Raw genomic sequence first — 21,845 nt, 5'->3', positions numbered from 1 at the left:
GGCCCACTATCCATCTAGAAATTAAGTTAAAGAAAATTATCATAAAATATGGCAACTGGCAAGCTGTCAATTATGATCTGATCTGGAACTCTCCTCTACTCATCGATCCTGACACAATGTACACTATTCTCTCATTTATCAAATCGATTTTGTTTTTCTTGTATAGTGTTCTGTGTAGTATCTTGTGTACATCACACAGCAACAATGCCATTTAAATTCATTCCAATTCCAGTGTGTAAAATAACAAAATGTGGAAAGGCTGAAGGAGAAGAATAAATATTTCTGCAAACCACACTAAGTAAAACAGATCTTTGGCATGAAAAATCTGAGCCAAAGCAACATCAAAACCTTACTGTGAAATATGGATTGAAAAATCGAACTGAACGCGTGCTACAAATGAGATCCAAAGAACTAAATTTTCTATGACAGAATGGAACTATTAATCCAACTCTATGACCTTATTACAGATGAATATTCAAAATTTAAAGCATGTATTAAAAATGACATCTCACATACACATTTTCAGTTTGCAAATAATGTAAACATGTGTTAAAGCATTCATATTAATTAATCGTTCATATTAATTTAATGCTAAGAAGAAATTAAGCAATATTACTAGAAGCATTTTTAAATGTTAGGTATCCTGTAGCTATAATACAACCTTTTGTTTTCTCTCTTTGGGTTTCCTTTTCTTTGGTGATGTTGGACCATCTTTTTCTTCAATACCTTTTTTTCTTTCTTTTCTGATCTGCTTTTGCCTTTGTTTTTCAGGACCTTCCTCATCTTCTGAGCTACTCTCTACTTTTTTTGTTTTGATTTTAGGAACTTTCTTTGGTGGTTGCAGATTAATTCCAGCATCTGCTGTCCAATCAGAATAATCACTAGAATAATCACTGGGAAGAGAAAAATTTAATCATTACAAGTTTTATCCACATTGTAAAAAAATATAACTTTCCAGTTGGATTGGAAGTCCAGGAAAATGGTGCATGGAGTAAAATCCAAAGGTAGTGGATTGCTCCACCTGCCATCCTGAGAATGAGTCCCACTCTCACACTAACTTTATTGAAATTGAAATGGGGTAAATTTAAGTGCTGAATATTACTGAAAAAGGGGCTCTTTCAATTTCACTCAAAAATTATACAATATAATTATAACAGGTGAGCAGAAACAATTTCAGGAATGAAAGTTAACTAACATTAACATATTTGATACTTTCCCCTTGACAGAGCAGTCATTTTTCATACATCCATGAGGAGAGGATTCCATTGCTGAAGTGCCACAGCTGAAAATGCTCTCTTCTTTGTTAATACCCAAGGCTCTTGAAGCAGAGCTTCTCCTGATAAGTTTAATTCAGAGACGGATGGATTTGGAGATATGTCTCTGCAAATATTGTTTTCCAAACCATTTAGGACTTTAAAGATTACCACTAACAATAAGTAGTCATTGTTTAGGAAAACAGCTACAACTGTTAAAAGGTCCGCCCAGCCACTGAAATTAATTGAACCTCAAATGACTGAGTTGATTCAAGAAACAGCCTAAGCTACAGATCTGCTCTTTCAGAGGAATGAAACTCCCGTGTTGTTGATTCACACTAGATTGTCTTTATTATTAAAAAAAATAACCAAAAATTAATTATAAATCAGGATTAGATCCTAGAAATAACTGTCTACATGCAAGCAGTAGAAGAATTCAGGACAGCAGCACCTACATGTTATGAAAACATCACACATGACAACCTCTCTGCTTTCAGGGTAGACCAGAAAAGAAGGCATGGATTATCAATTAAAAGAGAAAGGTTAAAAAAAAAACCTATTTGCAAACAGCCTTTTGGATCCTTATTTAAGTTTTCTAGAGCATTTCCTCTTCTGTCTAAATCTTAATTTTTTTCTGTCTAAACAGTAATCAATATTGCAAACTATGAGATTTTTTTTTTAATTGACTAGCACCAGAAAAGTATCTTAAAAGTGAATTTCCCTGCATTAAAGTAACACATATATAGCTTATTGAGCCATTCTGTCTCCCATGCTCTTTAACATTTACATGAAACCGCTGGGAGAGATCATCCGGAGACATGGGACGCAGGGTTATCAGTACGCTGATGACACCCAAATAGTCTTCTCTATGTCTCCAACTGATGCAGTGACCAAGGATGGCATCTCTCCTCTTGTGGCCTGTCTGGAGTCGGTAATGGGCTGGATGAGGGAAAACAGACTCAGCCTGAATCCAGAGAAAACGGAAGTACTTGTGATAGGTTCTTCCGGCCCAGGGATGGTGGTGGTTCCACCTGTCCTGAATGGGATCACGCTTCCTGTGAAGGACTCAGTACGCAGTCTGGGGGTGCTCCTTGACTCGTCGCTCCACCTTACATCTCAGGTGGATGCGACAGTCAGGAGTACCTGTTATCAGCTTCGGCTGATACGCCAGCTGCGTCCCTACCTGGGCAGGAGGGACCTGGAAACTGTAGTACATGCTCTGGTAACCTCTCATTTGGATTTCTGCAATGCGCTCTACATGGGGCAGCCCTTGTATCATACCTGGAAGCTGCAATAAGTGCAGAATATGGCAGCACAACTGGTCACTGGTTCATCCAAGGCCAGTCATATAACACCGGTCCTTAAAGACCTACACTGGCTGCCTATTCGTTTCCGGGCGCAATACAAGTTGTTGGTTATTACCTATAAAGCCCTAAATGGCTTGGGCCCAGGTTACTTAGAGGACCGCCTCTCCCCATACAATCCGCCCCGCACACTCAGATCATCTGGGCAGCAATTGTTAAGAGCTCCAGAGGTTTGACTAGTCACCACCACCAGGAGGGCCTTTACCACCTCAGCCCCCAACCTCTGGAACTAGCTGCCTGTCGAGCTCCGCTCGGCCACCTCCCTTGTCCAATTTAAGAAGGGTCTGAAGACCTATCTTTTCGAGCAGGCTTACCCCTGACTTCCACCCCTGGATACTCTCTCCCCCCCTCCTTCGTCAGCATTGTTCAGCTGGCATGAGTTTGGGTTATTGGGTTGCTGTTTTTACTGTATGTTTTAACTGTTTTGGATTTTGTTGTATGCATTTTTGTTGTAAACCGCCTTGATTTTCTTAGAAGGGCGGTATAGAAATAAATTATTATTATTATTATTATTATTATTATTTACTCCTCCCTGCATTTTTACTGAAATCTACAACTTCGTAGTACAAAAAGAAACAGCCATGCCCTTTAACAAGAGCATCATAATATAAACCCCAAAGAAAGGAAAAGAAAAACAACAACAATTAGCATCACCTGGCTTCACATTTTAGGTACTAAGTATTGAGGAGTCTTTTTGAAAAAAACATTTCTCCAAAATTTCAGCAGGGAAGGAGGGGCCCAATGTGAGGCCTCTATATTAGCATAAACAATAAAGGTAAACCATATATTCAAAACTGTTTCTCGTCTTTACTCCTTTGGCTTGTTTTAAATTATAGGCAAGTTTCTCGGCCAACGCAAGTGACCACATCCTATCTAGCTAGGAGCATAGGGACAAGTCATTGACTGTTGGGCTATTTCCGTATATGCCACCAAAAGTAAGAAGAAAATTAATTCTTTGTGGTGCAAATATGCATTATCATATTTAGAATAGAGACGAGAGAAGCAAAGCATTGTACCACTTAACATTCTGATTTGTTGCAGCAATTAGCTGTACGACCTTCTTCCAAAACTTGCTAAATTTGGAGCATTCAAGCCAAAGATGTTTCAGGTTATCTTTAGTACCACTTTTTCCCCAGAACAAAGTAGAGACATCAAGGACCATTTTTGCAGGCTTGTCCAGAGACCAGTATCATCTATGGACTAATTTTAATGTATATTCCTTGTTGCTGGAGGAAATGGAGGAGTAGGAAGGGAGGACCAGATTTTACACCATTGCTTTTCTGTACATGATTTACATATAGACAGAATGCATCCTCACATTCAATCATTTACCTAGAACTGCCATCACTGTGCCATGCCTTCCCCTCATCTTCAGACGTTCCACCGCTGGCAACAACTGCTTCTCCCTCCTAGGATCAAAACAGTATTTTCTTTATGGCTGACTTTGCTTATATTAATAATAACAAATACTACCATTTAACATCATTCACCCACACATTTGTATGTTTACATAAAATTTCCACAAAAAATGTGTGTTCATATACTAGTACATTTTTTCTCATCTTTACAGAACACATCTTTATTAGAAATTGAGAATTAAGTTTTACAATAGCCTTGTTCAATGAGAACAATATTCACAACTATTTTTGAAATGTGAGTATACATATCTTAATCCATTATCACAAATACACAGCAACCCAAAATATAAATGCCTTGTAAAAGAAAGGCGATGACTCTCCCTCCTATGAAAGCATTCAATAAACAGATTTCTTTTGGCTCCAAAGAAATGCTAAAGTATTTGCCCCAATGTTAATTCAAGGCTCCTTCAAATACAAGGGTACCCAATTTAAGACATGGTGGGCAATTTTCAACATCTGGGAGGCATTTTTGTCCTTTTCCAGGGCCTAAAGGGCTACCTCCCAAACCTACATCCCACCATGGCAAAACCATGCCCTCTAGAGAGTGTGATTTTCCATTTTTATGAAAAATTTTACCCACGACTCTGCCTACCAGTGTGATTCCACATACAATTCAAAATGCTAGGTATGACCTAGATTACCCTGTACAGCTTGTATCTAGTCTCTCTGAAGGACTATATTTTTCCATTAAAGCCTTCTGAGGTGCTGGGGTCTTTGAAAATGTTGTTTTCTCAGTTCTGCTACCTTCTAACAATTGCTAGTGGAGGTGTGAAAGAGATGTGGTTGTTCCCAGGTTCTAGAATTTCCTATCGGGTAAATTCAGGCAGTTCTTTCACAACTTACTTTTTTGCCATAGAAAGGGATGCTAACTGTTGTATTTTATTTTACTAATAAGTTCTGAAATGTTGCTTTATATTTTTAACATAACAATTTTATTTTATTGTAGGTTTACTTGAATCTCATTCATGGAAAAAAGGAGAATGTAGATCAAGCACACAAATGAGCATTAAACTTATCTCAACACTTAAGCTTGTGTTATTACTCCAAACTAATATTTTTAAATTCAAAAGCCCCAGAGCTCAGGACTTTGATGTCCTAATGCAGTAGATAAAGGAATTACACTCAGATATTACCAAAGATTTGTAAATTGCACTTAAATACTACCAAATATCTTTGTATATGCAAACCTTTTTCAATTCAAGGTAAATAAGTCTCCTAATTGAAAAGCAATAGAACGTTAACTAATGATCAGATATACTAGCAGAAAATTCATTTTCTGAGTGCTGACTTCAGCGAAAATGGTACCATCCAGAGATGAGATGTCAGAAACACTGGGGTGAAACACTAGACTAATGGAAGCTCCCTGAAAAACAAACAAACAAACAAACAAACACCACAGTCTTTATTAAATATAGCTTAGTATCTTACATCTGATGAACTGCTTCCATTTTCCATGTCTTCATTTGGCCTTGCAGTTTCTTCCAATGCATGTCTAGTGCGGTAGTTATGTAAATTGGCCTGTTGTTTTTTTGAATCACTGGCATCTAATATATGATCGTTAGAATGATTCTATGAAGATATAAAATAACTATTATTTAAAAAAATAAATAACAATTTGAAATTAAATTTTAATTCCAGTGTTAATTGATTTTTAAACATAGGAGAAAATATGCTAAAATTAAATTCTGTGTAATAGAGAAGACCAGGATGAAGCACCCATAACATATAATAAGTAACAAAAAAATGTATGGATTGTAGAACATCAATAATGTATCACCTTTGCATACAGAAGGTCTCATATTCAATCCCTAGCAACACTAGCTACAACTAAGAAAGAGCACTCTGTCCTGGCGATACAATGCCAGTCACTACAGGTGATTCTGAATTAGACGAACAAATAGTTTGACTCGATATGGGGCAGTTTCCTATGCTTCTCTGTTAATATTGCTATCTGAACATTCAAGTGTTAGAAATCACCAGATATCCTATAAACAGACTGAAACACAGTATAAAGTTACATAAATATCTGTATAAACATTATCTGATGCACACTGCTATAAAATGAATTCACGAACAACCATACTTTTTATTAAACACATTATACTTTTTATGAAGCATGCTACTTTTTATTATGATATCCTACATTAAAATATAGATCTATTATTGCAAAGAACAGGTTTCAGGTAAATAATAATAATAATAAATAAAAATTTTATTTGTATACCGCCCTTCCAACGATCAGGGCGGTGAACAACATGTTAATAACACAGTACAATTACATCATAAAACACAGTAGAGATACTACACAGCATATTAAAATCAAATTAAAACCCTGTCAGCCAGCTACCACTGCCGTCAAAGGGGGAAGACTAGTTGGAGCTTGCTTCGGGGAATGCTGATTGAAATAAGAAGGTTTTTAACTCCCTTCTAAACTGAGCCAGGGAGGTAGCCGAGCGGAGCTCTATGGGCAGCGTATTCCAGAGGGCCAGGGCGACGATGGAATACGACCTCCTCATAGTGGAGGCTAGTCTGGCCCCTGGGGCCCTCAGTAGTTGCTGCCCAGAAGTTCTGAGGGTGCGGGGCGGAATGTATGGAGAGAGGTGGTCCTTCAGGTATCCTGGGCCCAAGCCATATAGGGCTTTATAGGTTATCACCAACACCTTGTACTGTGCCCGGAAGCAGATGGGCAGCCAATGCTACTCTTTTAGTATAGGTGTAATATGACTGGCCCTGGAGGTACCAGTGACCAGTCTGGCTGCCATATTCTGTACCATCTGTAGCTTCCGGGTGTGGTATAAGGGTTGCCCCATGTAGAGCGCATTGCAGAAATCCAATCGAGAGGTTACCAGAGCATGTACCACCGTTTCAAGGTCTCTCTGGGCCAGGTACGGGCGCAGCTGGCAAATAAGCCGAAGCTGATAACATGTGCTCTTGACCGTCGCATTCACCTGAGAGCTGTAAGGTGAAGCAATGAGTCAAGAAGCACCCCCAGACTGCGCACGGAGTCCTTCACAGGAAGCGTGATCCCGTTCAGGAAAGGTGGAACCACCGCCATTCCTGGACCAGGAGAACCTATCACAAGTACCTCCGTTTTCTCTGGATTCAGACTGAGTCAGTTTTCCCTCATCCAGCCCATTACCGACTCCAGACAGGCCACGAGGAGAGACGCCATCCTCAGTCACTGCATCAGTCGGAGACATAGAGAAGACTATTTGGGTGTCATCAGCATACTGATAACCCCGCGCCCCATGTCTCCGGATGATCTCTCCCAGCGGTTTCATGTAAATGTTGAAAAGCATGGGAGACAGAATGGCTCCTTGAGGGACCCCAGTTGTGAGGGCCCTCTTATCGGAGCACACGTCTCCCAGCTGCACCATCTGGAACCTCCCAGAGAGGTAGGACCGGAACCACTGGAGCGCAGTGCCCCCGATCCCCACCTCTACCAGGCGCTCCAGAAGGATACCATGGTCTATGGTATCGAAAGCCGCTGAGATGTCCAAGAGCACCAACAGGGACACGCTTCCCCTGTCGATGCCCAGACGGAGATCATCGACCAAGGCGACCATGGCCGTCTCAACCCCGTAACCTGCCCGAAAGCCAGTTTGAAATGGGTCCAGATAATCCGTTTCATCCAAGATCGATCGAAGCTGGATTGCAACCGCCCTCTCAATCACCTTCCCCAGGAATGGCAGCAGCGAAACTGGCTGATAATTATTATGTATCAGGGGGTCGAGGGAGGGCTTTTTTAACAAAGGTTTTACAATGGCCAATTTCAAATTGGTTGGAAATTGCCCTTCCCTCAAGGATGTATTAATAATCCGACGTAACAATGAAGTTACTGTCGGTCCCCCCTGCGCCGCCAGCCATGAGGGACAGGGATCGAGAGAGCAAGTTGTCTTCCGAACGCTTCCAAGGATCTTGTCCACATCATCGGTACTGACCAACTCAAACTGATCCAGTTTAATGGAGTCCACGGAGGCTCTGGATGCCTCTACCCTAGGTTCTGCCCTAATGCCGGCGTTAAGACCTTCGCTTATCCGAGAGGTTTTATCCGCGAAGAAGTTGTTAAATTGGTCACAGCAGGCCTTCGAAGGTTCAAAGATCTGGTTCAGAGTGGGAGGGAGCTGAGTTAGCTCCCTGACCACCCTGAACAACTCTGCTGGACGCGACTCCGCGGACGCGACACGAGCACCATAGAATGAGTTCTTAGCTACTCGTATCGCCTCTCCATAGTCCTCCAACGGGCGGTCTAGGAGAGCCATGTCGGCTAAGCGTAGGTGTTTCCGCCAGCGATGCTCTAGCCGTCGCAGGTCCCGCTTCCTCGCCCGGAGAGCTTCCGTGTACCAAGGCTTACGTTTGGAAGCAGGCCTGAGAGGGCGCTTGGGAGCGATACTGTGTATAGCCCTAGAAAGACCGGTATTCCAGGTACCTGTCAGGGCATCAACAGAGTCACCGTCACTTCCAACCATGTATCCCTCTAGGGCTTCCTGGAACCTTTTGGGTTCCATCAGCCTTCGAGGGTGGACCATCCTAATAGGTCCACCACCCCCGGGGGGGATCTGGGTAGAGGCCTTGATTTTTGCCTCCACCAGGAAATGATCCGTCCATGACAGGGGGGAAATATTGGTTATTTCCGCCCACGGATTTTCCGCATCCGAACAAAAAACCAAATCCAGTGTATTACCCGCAAAATGCGTTGGACCCGAAATCAGCTGGGACAGGCCCATGGCCGTCATGGTATCCATGAATTCCCGAGCCGCACCGGATGGAACATAGTTGGTCGCGAAGGGGATGCTGAAGTCACCCAGGACTAGCAGCCTGAGTGTCTCCAGCATCAGCTCCGCGACCAACTGTGTCAGCTCGTTAAGGGAGTCCGTTAGCGCACGGGGTGGCCGATACACCAACAGAATCCCTAGACTGTCCCTAGCCTTTAGGGTCAGGTAAATACACTCGATAAAGGAAGTCTGTCGGATGTGGTTCCTGGTAACAGGCAAGGTGTTCTTATGTATCAAGGCCACACACCCCCCGCCCACCTAACCTGGGCTGGTCCTTCACCGAGAACCCGGCAGGGAGGGCCTGTGCCCACACAGCATCCCCTTCAGGCCCAAGCCAGGTTTCGGTAATGCAAGCCAGGTCGCACTTGCTGTCATCCAGTAAGTCGTAGATTATGTGGGACTTGTTATTAATCGACCTGGCATTGCACAGGAGCAGCGACAGGGTTTGTGGCACGGTTGGAGTGACCCTCAGGTCCCTTTGGTTGGGGGAGGGACAGGAAGGAGAGATGGATATGACGCATCGATCTCGCCTTCCCCTGTAACGCAAGTCCCTTCTCCAGACAGTCCGTGGGCGGCCTCCCTGGGGCGGTGCGCAGATGTGCACCTCCGACACCCCAGAGAGAGCCGCCCGGCAGCAGCGCAGCCCCTGGCCCAAAGTCCGGAAGTAGAGGGAGGCGTGGTGAAGGAGGAGTCCAGCGGGCTGGTTTTAGCGTGTTGCTGCCCCAACACGCCCCTCACTCCACCTTCCTCCCAGGTGTCCCAAATCTGGTCCTCCGGAGCCGCCTTGGAGCCGCAGGCAAAGCAAAGAGGAGTCCTCCAAACAGTCCGTGGGCGGCCTCCCTGGGGCGGTGCGCAGATGTGCACCTCCGACACCCCAGAGAGAGCCGCCCGGCAGCAGCGCAGCCCCTGGCCCAAAGTTCGGAAGGAGAGGGAGGCATGGTGAAGGAGGAGTCCAGCGGGCTGGTTTTAGCGTGTTGCTGCCCGAACACGCCCCTCACTCCACCTTCTTCCCAGGTGTCCCAAATCTGGTCCTCTAATCTAATGAGGCTCTGTCCACAAGTGATCTTCTCTTGGTTTTGCTCACAATAGCAAAGAATAACAAGCATCCCTCCATTCATATTTTTCAAGAAAAAGTCACCAATGCTATGATCTTGCACAATATTAAAATTAATTTCTATTCTCCCAGATATTTTGTTCTTATTCCCAACAGTTTTAAAACTATGTATTATGGGAATATTATTACTAAGTCTCCTCCCACTTTCTCAGTGCTGGAGAGGAGTTTCTAAGACCTGAGGTCCCACATTGTACACAGACAAACATCAACTAAATTTCATGTTTATGAATAAATATTTATTCAAGAAGAAAGGCACGTTTCCAAGGTTTCCTATAATGTGTCCTTAATCATTAGCACCTATTTCACGTATTTTAAAAACATTTACTTGTATATTCTTTCTCTTCTCAACAGAGCTCAAATCGGTTTACAACAATATTTAAAACAACTGCAAAATAATAAAATATTAAAAACAGGACTATATTAAAACAGTTTGATCAGGCAACTCCTAGCAAGTTAAAAAATAATTCAGTGAGAGAGCTGAATTATTCTTTAGAAAAAAAATCTTTCTAAAGGTGTTAACAATCTGCTAGAAGGCCATTTAAGAGAAGGCAAAAGGGCATCCTTGCAGGTGGGGGGTCCACTACGCCCACCACTCACTTTTTTAGACTACATTAGCTAGGATATGCAGCATACACATCCAGTCTCACTACTTGAAGAATCTTGTACAAGACACCAAACTGCACAAATGGCAAAGTATTTACCAGAACTGGACAATGAAATGCTGAAGGTTCAGTTACTAGTAGTATTCTACCATGCAGCATCTAAGTGGGAGTAGATTAAAACAACTTTGTCCACAATGTGACAAGTAAATTAATAAGATTATGATCTCCCCAATAGGGTCAAAAAGCAAAAATAAAAAACCTCCACCCAAACTGAGTAGATGTAATGCTACATCATTAACAGAACAGACAAAGAGGGTCCTTATCTCATGCTTGATTGAACGAACCATGATACTTTCCAGCACCACCACCACCACCACGCTCGTTGTCATCAGTGCCATTTCACTGTTGCTAGCACCTTAAGCCATCAATAAACTAGCTGAGCTCTGGGAGCAGAAAGAAGCTATTCCAGATCAGGTATATCAATTGTCTGGGCCATTTCCACTCCAGAGTCCAGCCGTCAACAGAACTCCAAACCTGAATGAAAATAAAATTCCCAAGAACCTCCAGAAACCATTTAGATCCACCATCCTCCCATGTTGAGCACAATTTATTTTGGGTGCAATACAAAAATTGCCAATATCTAAAAGTTCAGCATAACTCACAGAGTAGTTTGAATTAAGAGAGGACAAACTTATAGCCTTCCAGAAGACTGTTATATAGCAATTCCCATACGCCTTGGCTAACACAGGCAATAATAATTGTCTTATGATTCAGCAACAGCTATAAGGCCACAAGCAGCCCGCTTTTAGTTTATATCTGTGCCTCGTTCAAGACCTTTGTCTTCACAACTTCAGCCCCCAGTCCAACAACATGTTCAGAACTACTTTAATATCACACTCTACCATGTTTTATTTCACTATCCTGAGCTTCCATACAAGTAACAATAACTTTTCGACTATTTATTCAGTACAAGTAAAATACATACAATAAAATCACTGCAGCAATTCTTATAAATCTTTCTTCAAGGTATAATGATTCAAAAGATGCAAAGGCTTTTCAGAAGTCTTTCAATACAGGCTTTTTATCCTGTTTCAGTATGTGTACATATATTAATGCAAAGAAACATTATTTTTAGATAGCAATAGCAAGTACATTTTTATACTGCTTATCAGTGCATTTAAGCACCCCCTAAATGGTTTAGAATGTGTAAGCTAATTGCCCCCAACAAGCTGGCTACTCATTTAGTGCTCTTGGAAGGATGCCAGGCTGGGTCGACCCTGAGCCCCTGGCTGGTACTGAACTCACAACCTTGTAGTCTGTGAGTTAGTGGCTGCAGTACAGGCATTTAACTGCTGTGCCACCAAAGTACTGTAATTCTCACTTACGGTAATTTTTTTTTTTAAATCAGTAACTGATACAGTATAATGATCTGAGTCATACATGGCTACATTATTTTATATCAGCCTACTTTCAAGCTTTCCATAAGACTAGCTTTGGCTTGTGTGAAATCTTGATGTGTTGAATCTTTAATTTCTAGCTCAATACTAATCAAATCTACTCCACAGTGATTCCTGCTAATTCTGATCAAGTCTACCTCTCTAAGTAACTCTTTTAGGATTCCAGTACCCATGACATTTTGCATTATGGAGAGTAAGTGTGCTGCATACCTTAGGTAAAGAAGGTATCTTGTTCTCTCTTACAACATGACTTGTAATATGTTTTCTTTTCTCTTCTGACCTGTAGATCTTTATTTCTTCTTCTCCCTTAGCTGTTCGCCATTCTTCCTGCCGACTACAAAGAAGATTTGATGTTAATATGAATTTATTTCTATATTAAGTGAATTATTAGCTTCAAATTGCTGTAAACCAACACCCCAGCCACTCCAATCTGCTCTATCAAACAGATAAATTGAAATCTAGAAATGTAAATTTACAGCTTTCACACCATAAATGCTGTATTTACCTGGCTACTCCTGCTGTTAGCTCTGGCACCACAACCCTTCGACTCCATGCCACTAGGTCCCTTTCAGTAGCTATTTCACTTCTTGGTGCATTGCTGTGCATCTGTCGTACTCCCTCAATCTGTCCACTGCGTCTTAATCCTACATTTGGTGGTGAATGGACTTCTGAGGTGGCATTTACAGAACCTATAAAACAAAAACAAAATTATCAACCAAGATTTTTTGAGATTATGCTGAGAAACACAGATAAAATCTGCAGTAATTAGAAACATGAGTGTAAAGTTAATAACCTGGATCCTATGACCAAATCTAACTCACAGAATGATTGAAGGGGAGAGGATGCCCCTTTCCCATTCCTCCTGTGTTCACTGTTCCAGATGGTTGGAAGACCTTTTTGAACAGCAGTGAAAGTGATATCAGAGGATGTGGGATTGTACAAAAATATTCTCCCTTACTCTTTAACACTGAAAGGTGCTACTGAATTGGAGCTCCTTCCATAAATGGAAAAAGTTCTTGGGTTTATGGAAGAGAAATTAAGGACCCAAGTCAGTACAATTACACAGAGATGAAAACTCCACATCACCCTGAAGACATATTTTTCACAGCTAAGAAGAAAATGCTCTTACTTAAAAGACAGTTTAGGTAACCTGAATTAAATCTTCTGCTAGCACACTACCATGAGTCCACAATATTCAACCATAAAATTTGTAAATATAAAATAAGTGACATGATATAACTTCATTAGGTTTCCTTGATAATTTCTGTAACTGATTAAATCCCACTGGTTTAGAACACATAAAAACCTTTCATTACTGGAAAATAACTGTAAGGGATGAAGAGGAGGAGGACGAGGAAGATACTTAAATGTTCTTTTTTTTTTTGATAAATATAATATACTGAATGTCATTATCAGATTCTGATTATCCAGCTCTTTAAATAAAAAGGTGTTTTTTTTACCCCTGCCAATTATGTTAATATTGCTAGTTCCAGCCTCTCCAGACCGTCTCTGGTCTTGCTCCTGCTGAAGTCTTTGTATCATGCTGTCCAAAGGGCTAACCTGTTGACTCAAAACCTGGTTCAATCCTATGAAAAGAAGAACATGTATTTAGTTCTTTAACAGATTTAAAACATATAATTGTGCATATATGTACAAAATATATAAATGTGCATTACTTAACAAGTTATAGACTCCATGGATCATTTACCTATTATTTTTGCATAACAAAATTCTTCACATCTCAAGAAAACAATAAAGTTCCATATAATATTGAAGGTAGGTATACCTGAGGAAGTTACCCCCATCTGAGGAATAAGTTGCTCCTCTCTACAGTTTTCACGTCCTGGAACTAATCTCTGATATCTTGATGGATGAGGATTACCATCCACATCAACCAAAAATGGGGGAGGCATGAGATGTGGTGCTTGTTGTGTCTGTTCATCCAACACAAAATTGTTGGCATCACGGATAAGAGGCCGATAATCGCTGTGAAAGAACATCTGATCTGCTATCTGTAAATAGATACAAAGTAGTATTCAGAAACAATTTTACAAAAATGCAGTCATAACCGCTAGAAGATACAGTAGAAAGCAGAAGTGATTTTTACCAGATTTTATTTACCATTCAACTGAAATTAATTTTAATGGTTAAAATTAACAAACACTATGGTTTGTTATTATTAGTTTTAAACATCTCTTTCAAGAACTAGCTGACCAGAGATCTCCATCAGATATTCACTATTAGCCTCCCATCAAATAATACACCAATTATACTACAGTGTGAACCTGTTGGTTCCCAAGTGGTGTTGCATTTCATTTCCCATCAACCCTGGCCATAAGTAGCCAATGGCAATAGTTCACTGACATCCAGAGAACAACAGGTTTCACCTTAATGTATTTAATCAATTTTGAAAAAAACCCTGAATGGCCTAGGAGACAGCAGCCGATCCAAACATCCCCAAAGAGCAAGTGCAAGGTACACTCCAATCCCCCTTTTAAAGAATCTTCTTCATGGAGGACCAAGATAAAATGCTTCCCAAATGAAGCATTAAAAGAAAAACAAGAACTGCAGAACTACCACTGTAAAATCATTAAAACTGTATCACCACATCCTAGATAAAATGCAGGCTAAGTATTCCTTATCCAGAATTCCAAAATCCTCGCTAGTCCAAAACCCCAAACCTTTTGAGCCATGACACAAACAACATAGTACATACCTCTACTCTATTTGTAAGGCTGGAGAGAGATGAGACGATCTGTGAAATGGCAGGAATCCATGTCTCCTTCCATTTCACAGCTCCTCAGTCTCTCTTCAGCCTTGTTATGTCTATGCAAATATAGGTATTTCAAAATTCAAAATTCAAAATAAAAAAATCTGAAATGTGGAACACTTCTAGTCCCAAGAGATTCAGAAAAGGAATGCTCAACTTGTAGTACCAGGAAGCTTGCATTAAGAATAAAGATACCTGTTTCACTTTATTATTATTTCAATCATGGACTAAAGGGCATGTTTTATTTTCTTTAGCAGCTTATTTTCATAGTATTTATCCTTACATAGTATAAGTAGTTATTTCAGAACAGTCATTAAGCAGCCATGAACTACAGAAACATCTCTCAGGTGCTTTAGTTACAAAAAGAGAAAATGAAGACTAAAGACAGTTTCCCCTCCTTTTTCACAGGGGATCCATTCTGGACCCCCTCATGAAAACAGAGTTTTGCCTATATTCAAGCCCCATTGGCTTGAATATAGGTGCAGGTGCACAGACGCGAGCACACGCCCCATTCATTCTCCCTTCGTTCACGCATAAGTGAGGGATGCGGATCCGAAGACTGTGAGAATAGAGGAAGGACTGTATAACAATATGTGTATAGATTTCAGTCAGGTTGGAAGATCATGGGACTAACAGAAAAGACAGTTTATAATTCTTGTACAAAACCAGGTTAAATAAATTTAGTTACCTTGTCATATTTACTGCTGGAGCCAAAGCCAAATATCAAAAGATGTCCATGAGAATCCGTACAAGCAAAATGCTGGCCATCAGGAGAACACTTGCAGTCAAAAACTGCCCCATGTCCTTGTCCTTCAATCTGAAATACAGCAGCAAACAAATTAACAGAATACTAGTAATCTGCACTCTTAATTTCAAGCATGTGTCCATGATAAACCTATTTAAAAGAGGTATGCAGTTAGATGGGAACTATATTCAACATGTCATTTATTTTGTCATATCATTTATAAACAAAATCAGGCAAACTGTGCATGAATTGAGGCTACATTTTCTATTTCATGACATTTTAATAAATCATATAAAGTTATCTGAATAGGTTTACACTGTCTTTGACGATATTTTTCCTCTACTGTATGTTCTCTACATAAAGTGCAATTCTGAAAATGTATGCCTAAGAAACAAGTTTCACTGACTTTATTTCTGAGTAAACCCGTTTAGAATCAGTCGTCTATTACTTTTAACTGTCAAAATAAATAAGGAAAATAATACTCCACCAAATATCAGCAGAACACTTTCTTGTGGTTCCTCTTTATGCCTAGATAACACCTGTGGTTTCTCCTCATGCCTAAATAACAATTTACATACCGATTCCAGTTAGCAATAATTCTTGGTCTTCCTGGTTTATTGGAGGAATTCTCCATAGCCTTTGCTACTGTACTTAAATAAGCTACATAGATACCTGAAAAAGCTGATTACTGAGTGGAACCCAAGCACTGTATTTGACTGCTTGCAACTCATCTAAGGTACTGCAAATATTTTAAAAAGAATTTTACCTGATACTCATTTTCTGTTTTCCACTTCCATTAATCCAGAACAAATGGGTTTTTGTTTTTCCCTGTAACCTGTCAATCAAGCACAGGTGACCAATCACCACTCTGAACTTTCATAACCTGAGTACACTACCAATATTCCCTGTTGCAAAACAATTTCAGTAGAACTAGAGCAAAAACATCTTCCTTCCTCCTGACTACTGCAAGTCTATGAAGCAGCAATGTAAGCAAGGGAGTGGGGATTTCTTCCCCAAATAATCCAATCAACAGAATATTAAAATCCTTGGAAACAGAATGATATATAGTCCTATTTCTGACTGAGAAGACAAAGTAGTAGGTCAGTGGTTCTTAACCTTTTCTTTACCAGGGATTTTAAATATATACAGTTGCCATAGATCCTCAAGACTTAACACAAGATTTAAAAAAATAATAATAATGATGTAAGAATAAATAATATCTGAACACTGAACCATTAACAATTACAATATCTGTTAAATCTTAACTCAGAGGTGCAAGAGGACCATGGAAGGCTTTTCTCCTGCTTCTTCCCACCAGTTTGCAGATTGAGCAGATTGAATGGCCCATCCAGCCAGCCTTTGCCTCGGCTCCAGTCACGTGGCTGCTCTGCTCCAGAGAGAAAGCAGTCTGAGCAGTTGAGCCATAGCAAAGCAGCCACATGACAGGGGCCAAGGCAAAGGCTGGCTGGCTGGGCCTATATATTGTTCAATATGCTTGAGAAGACTGAAATTGGAGGTAGTTATCATGTTGCATAAGGAACTGCATGAGAAGGCCTGTCTAACTGTAGGAAGCAATGTTTTGTAGGAGAGGAGATGCACTAAACATATGTCTATCCTATCCAACGGATCTCCTCTAATCTGATTTTGAACATCTGAATACAATGACTTGATTCTTATAACTGTGAGCAATACTGTAACAACTCTTCCCTTTTTATTTCTGATTAATGTATTTTGTATTGTCTATGTATTTTATGATGTTTTTATTGCTGTAATCCCGCTTTGCTCTGAAGGGAGAAGTGGGAGATAAATAAAAAGTATTATTATTATTATTATTATTATTATTATTTCATACTAGTAGAAATCCTCATGTGGACTTTACATTCAAATCTATATTTTCTCTAGGGTTGTTTTGATGTAGTTGTCTGTTTCTGGGCACTGAAGTAGATTGTATTATATATTTATAATGCATATTTCTTAGCAGTCACAAGTTGATCCAAAGTGTTAACAAACACAGTCAAACTCGCTGTTTTTGCAAGGGTTCCGTTCCGTTCCGCGCACCTGTTGCGCCCCGCGTGCACCCGTGCCGCCGCGCACGAGCCCCATTGTTTCCAATGGGGCTCGAGCATAGGTGGAATTCGCCTTATGCCGAGGGATCCGGAACGAATCCCCCGCGTAAGGGGAGGATGCACTGTATCTATCCTTTACTTCAAGGAAATGACATTCTCTGTAGTAGTATCCCAGAACACTCTTCAGACAGGTTTGTGAGGGACCAAAATTGGTGTCCTTTTAGTTATCTGACTGAGCACTTTCATTTTCCAACTTTTTTAAATTAGCATTTGGCTCTTTCTGTGTTATAATGTTCTATTTTACTTCTGCAAAGTTACTCTGTACAAAAGTCCTGTCCATTTCACAATTTAGTAAGCCAAGATCCAAGTGTCTGACTCCACTCAACCAAGAGTACTACTCATACGACAATACTACTCATACTATAATAAACTGGTCTTCCTTCTTGTAAATGGAATTTTTTTCAAAATGTTTTCAGTAATCTGAATTGACATTTAAGCACACATTCTAACTACAGTGGGATCTAAATCATGAGAGTACACATATACATGAAGGCCAGCATGGTATGGTGATTTGAATGTTAGACTAGGACACTGTGACAGCAGGGTTCAAATCCTAGCTCAGTGACGGAAACCCACTGGGTGACCTTGAGCTAGTCCCACTCTCTTAGCCTCAGAGGATGGCAATAACAAGCCTCCTCTGAAGAAACTTGCCAAGAAAACCCTATGATAGGTTGCCTTAGGGTTGCCATAAGTCAGAAACAACCTGAAGGTACACAACAACAACAACAACAACAACAACAGAAGCAAACACATATAAAAGCACCAAAGTAACAAAGAACTTATCCCTTTTAAAGAACCAAGCTAGAACACAGAGTTGCAAAAACCAAACAGTGCTCTGAAAGCAACTATTTAAGAGGTATGTAATGGCTTAAGTTACTGTTACATCAGCATATATCTATATAAAGATGAAAAAGATATTCTCCCAAATTGGGTGGAGAGACCTTCAGAGAATTATTCTCAACTATCCAATAAGAACTACATTGATTCTAATCAATTTATATAAACTTCGGCCATAAAAAGGATCACCTCCAACAGAAAGTTAAAGCCAGATTAAACTGACAAGGGAGCCCTGGTGGCGCAGTGGTTAAATGCCGATACCGCATTCAGGGGCTCCAAGGTTGCTAAAATGAGTACCCAGCCTGTTGGAGGCAATTGGCTTATATGTTGTAAACCGCTTAGAGAGTGGTGAGTTCACTGATATGCAATACAGAAATGTACACGCTATTGCTAACTGTTTTAAAGTTTAGCAGAGGCCTTGTAACTTATATCCTCAAGATTTAGGACATGATTTTAAACAGAGGCTGGATGGCTATTTGTCTGGAGTGCTTTGATTGTGTATTCCTGTATGGCAGGGGGTTGTATTGCATGGCCCTTGTGGTCTTTTCCAACTCTATGACTCTATCTATGAATCCTTCTATGGCATAATATATATAAGTTGTCTGATACTGGACTAATGAAAGTAATAATTAAGAACTTGACTTCTTTTTACCTCACAGCAGCTCCTACACTTATCTACAGTGACAAAAGATTCAAGAAATTTGACTATGAAGTTACTTTTTAAAAAACTTAACAAAATCAACTGACCACTCAGTTGAGTAGTTTTTGCTCAAGACAACATTCACAGTCTGAGCATATGCACCGAGGGAAGGCAACTGTTGGGGCTTATGGACTTGTACTGGTCCATCTGGGGACATCAGAGGGCCACCCCAACCCCCACAAAAAAGTATTTTAAAAACTTGCCCCTCAAAGTCATATGAGGGCATGGGAACAATTTTTCCACATTTTTGGTTCCTCTGGCAGCTTTAGGTCTTTTTTTAGTAAGAAGTGACCTAGGCGGGTTATAAACCGCCATAAAGTACGCGCTCCGTGTGTACTAGGGTTAGGAAGGGCCGTATTAGGGTTAGGAAGGTTCTTACCTTCCTGACGGCCCTTCCTCCCAGTATGTGCAGAGCGCGGACTTTATGGCGGCGCCCATCCACATGGGCGCCACCATTTTGACGTCTTGGACGCTGTGCGTCCAGACGTGTCGTGGCGGAAGTGACGCCGCGAGGGCACATTCCGCCCCTCACAGCGCAACTTCCGCATTCCGAAAAGGAGCGCCATTTCGGCGCTCCTTTTTCGCTGCGCGGGGAAGCCTCGCGGTCTGGCCGCTGGGGCTTCCCTATGCAGCGAATGGCAGCGGCGGGAAAACGGCCCCTTGAGGGCCGTTTGTAACCCACCCTAGGGTCCCCAAATGTGGTGAAATTTTCCCCTACCCCCCTCTAGTGGCCATGGAAGATTGGGGGAGTGGCTAAAATGCCTTAGGTGGCCATATGTAGCCTGTACTTTTCCAAAATAAAAAATTTTAAAAATCCAATATCCCAAACACTTTTGGTCCCAAGCATTTTGGATAAGGGAGATTCAACCTGCACTGAGTGTGCCACATAGCATTAAGGGCACAGAATACTCAATTTTTAGATTAAGTTATCCATAATTTGTATAGCTGCTATTGTGCTACATTTACAGCAAAATTATGCTGTCTGTTTCCCTTAAATAGCCTAATATAGCCCTATTATGAATTAAAAACACAAGAAACAACATTGGGGTGTTGTCTCCCCCCCCCCCCCACTCCCTTTATCTATACCTTTTGTATAGCACCTTCAGGAAGAGACAATAAATTGTTTTTTTAATATCAGCATGAGATCAGAATAATAGTAAGTACTATAAACTATAACCTCTGCTTGATTTACCAGTTTACAAAAACCCATTTGCTCTGAATTAACAGACAGTATCTCATTATCCAAAGAACAGTCAAGGAAAAAAAATGAATGTAACATTTCAGTACATTTGAGACACCTGTTTAAAGACAGTTTGAAAATGAACAGTCTCAATAACAGAACCCTTTTAATGACAAGTTCACACAAACAATTGTATACAAATTGTTTATGCAGTTTACAAGAGTGAAAAGAGAAAGTAGTGCCAGTGTATCCACATGCTATGGCAAACAGTAATTGTCCCAGGCAACAAGATGTTGGGATAATCATAACTGTTTAATATATTGATACAAATGAACACCTTGTTTTTGTGTGTAGCCTTTGCACAAGTAGTAGTTAAACATAACCTGTTTCACCTGCAGCACATTCAGATGCACTGCAAAGGGGAGGAAGCTGTTTACAATCACATTTCAATTTAATAAGCCATGATATAACAATCCAAATCAGCACTGGAGTTTTTCTTTCAGACTATTAGTGCTGTATATAATAGTCAGCTGAGAGTGTAAGCATTTTGTTAGCTAGATGTTTTTGTGGACTGATTAGCTAGCATTGTGTAGCAGTAAACTTATTTCAACATTAACTCCATGTAAAATGGTTTTCGGTTACTAGATCAGTCAATGGCCTGGTTAGGAAAGTAATTGGGGAAGTAGTGAGAATAACCCAAGTGTCTGTAGGTTTCCTCCTTCCCTTGCAAGCCTTTTACCTCACTCTAGGATAAGGTTTAATTACAACACAATTTCCTATTACTTCTGAAGAAGGAAACTGTGACTTATTTTCTGCTTAATTACTAGAATTATGACAACCCCAACATAATTCATACACTTGTGCCATTACCTCTGACCACCAGTTAAAATTAAGGCAAATAGATGTAAAGCTGCTTAGCTCCCTCCTTAGGCTATTGTTCTTCATTACATATCAATAATCAATTAAAGTTACCAATCTAATTAAATTTAAACATAATACTAGGCTGTATAATTTATAATACATGATATTATATATAATAGTATGCTCACTGTCTACTGTAAAATAATTGTTTTTAACTCATTAACAGATTCATTTCAGCCAGATTCAGCTAGAAAGGTAGAATATAAATTCAAGTTAATAAATAAATCCATTTTCAAACACTGTTGAAAAATCAAATTCTGGGTTTAAATGTTTCACAGTGAGGAAAGTAGGACAGATCTTCATTCTAACATAAAACAAAAGTCTTTGCTAGTAATTCTAAAGCCTATTTCCAAGTATTATTTAGTTATTAAATCAATAGTTAATCTGTATCTAAATGGTATCTCAGAGTAGTGACAACACACATTCTAGAATTCTATCCATAGTATGTTCTACATTTCCTCAGTATAGTCATAGAAATTGTGTTAATCCAGGACCCAAAAAAGAGCATGCAATAATAGTTCTGTGTTCAAACAGCAACAAAGACTTTGGGTGAAAGGACAGAGTTCTGGACACACTAATTACT

General features: G+C 40.3%; 1 protein-coding gene across 3 annotated transcripts in view; it reads right to left on the bottom strand.

Annotated features, from left to right (window-relative positions):
* PHIP (PHIP subunit of CUL4-Ring ligase complex) overlaps positions 1–21,845 on the bottom strand; it is a 92,418-nt gene that overhangs the window by 34,424 nt on the left and 36,149 nt on the right. For all 3 annotated transcript variants that reach the window (XM_089530876.1, XM_089530878.1, XM_089530879.1), the window contains 8 exons: positions 15,442–15,570; positions 13,770–13,995; positions 13,444–13,569; positions 12,489–12,672; positions 12,194–12,317; positions 5,464–5,604; positions 3,950–4,026; positions 662–893 (listed from right to left, as the gene is read on the bottom strand). In XM_089530876.1, coding sequence (XP_089387002.1) covers positions 662–893; positions 3,950–4,026; positions 5,464–5,604; positions 12,194–12,317; positions 12,489–12,672; positions 13,444–13,569; positions 13,770–13,995; positions 15,442–15,570 — 1,239 coding nt within the window. The remainder of the gene's footprint in view (positions 1–661; positions 894–3,949; positions 4,027–5,463; positions 5,605–12,193; positions 12,318–12,488; positions 12,673–13,443; positions 13,570–13,769; positions 13,996–15,441; positions 15,571–21,845) is intronic.

This window comes from Sceloporus occidentalis, unplaced genomic scaffold (assembly GCF_023333645.1).
Source record: "Sceloporus occidentalis isolate IW3139 unplaced genomic scaffold, rSceOcc1.0.p SCAF_6, whole genome shotgun sequence".
In the NCBI taxonomy this organism is placed as follows: Eukaryota; Metazoa; Chordata; class Lepidosauria; order Squamata; family Phrynosomatidae; genus Sceloporus; species Sceloporus occidentalis.
The sequence above is the reverse complement of the archived record's forward strand: the minus strand, read 5'-3'. Positions and strand labels throughout refer to the sequence as shown.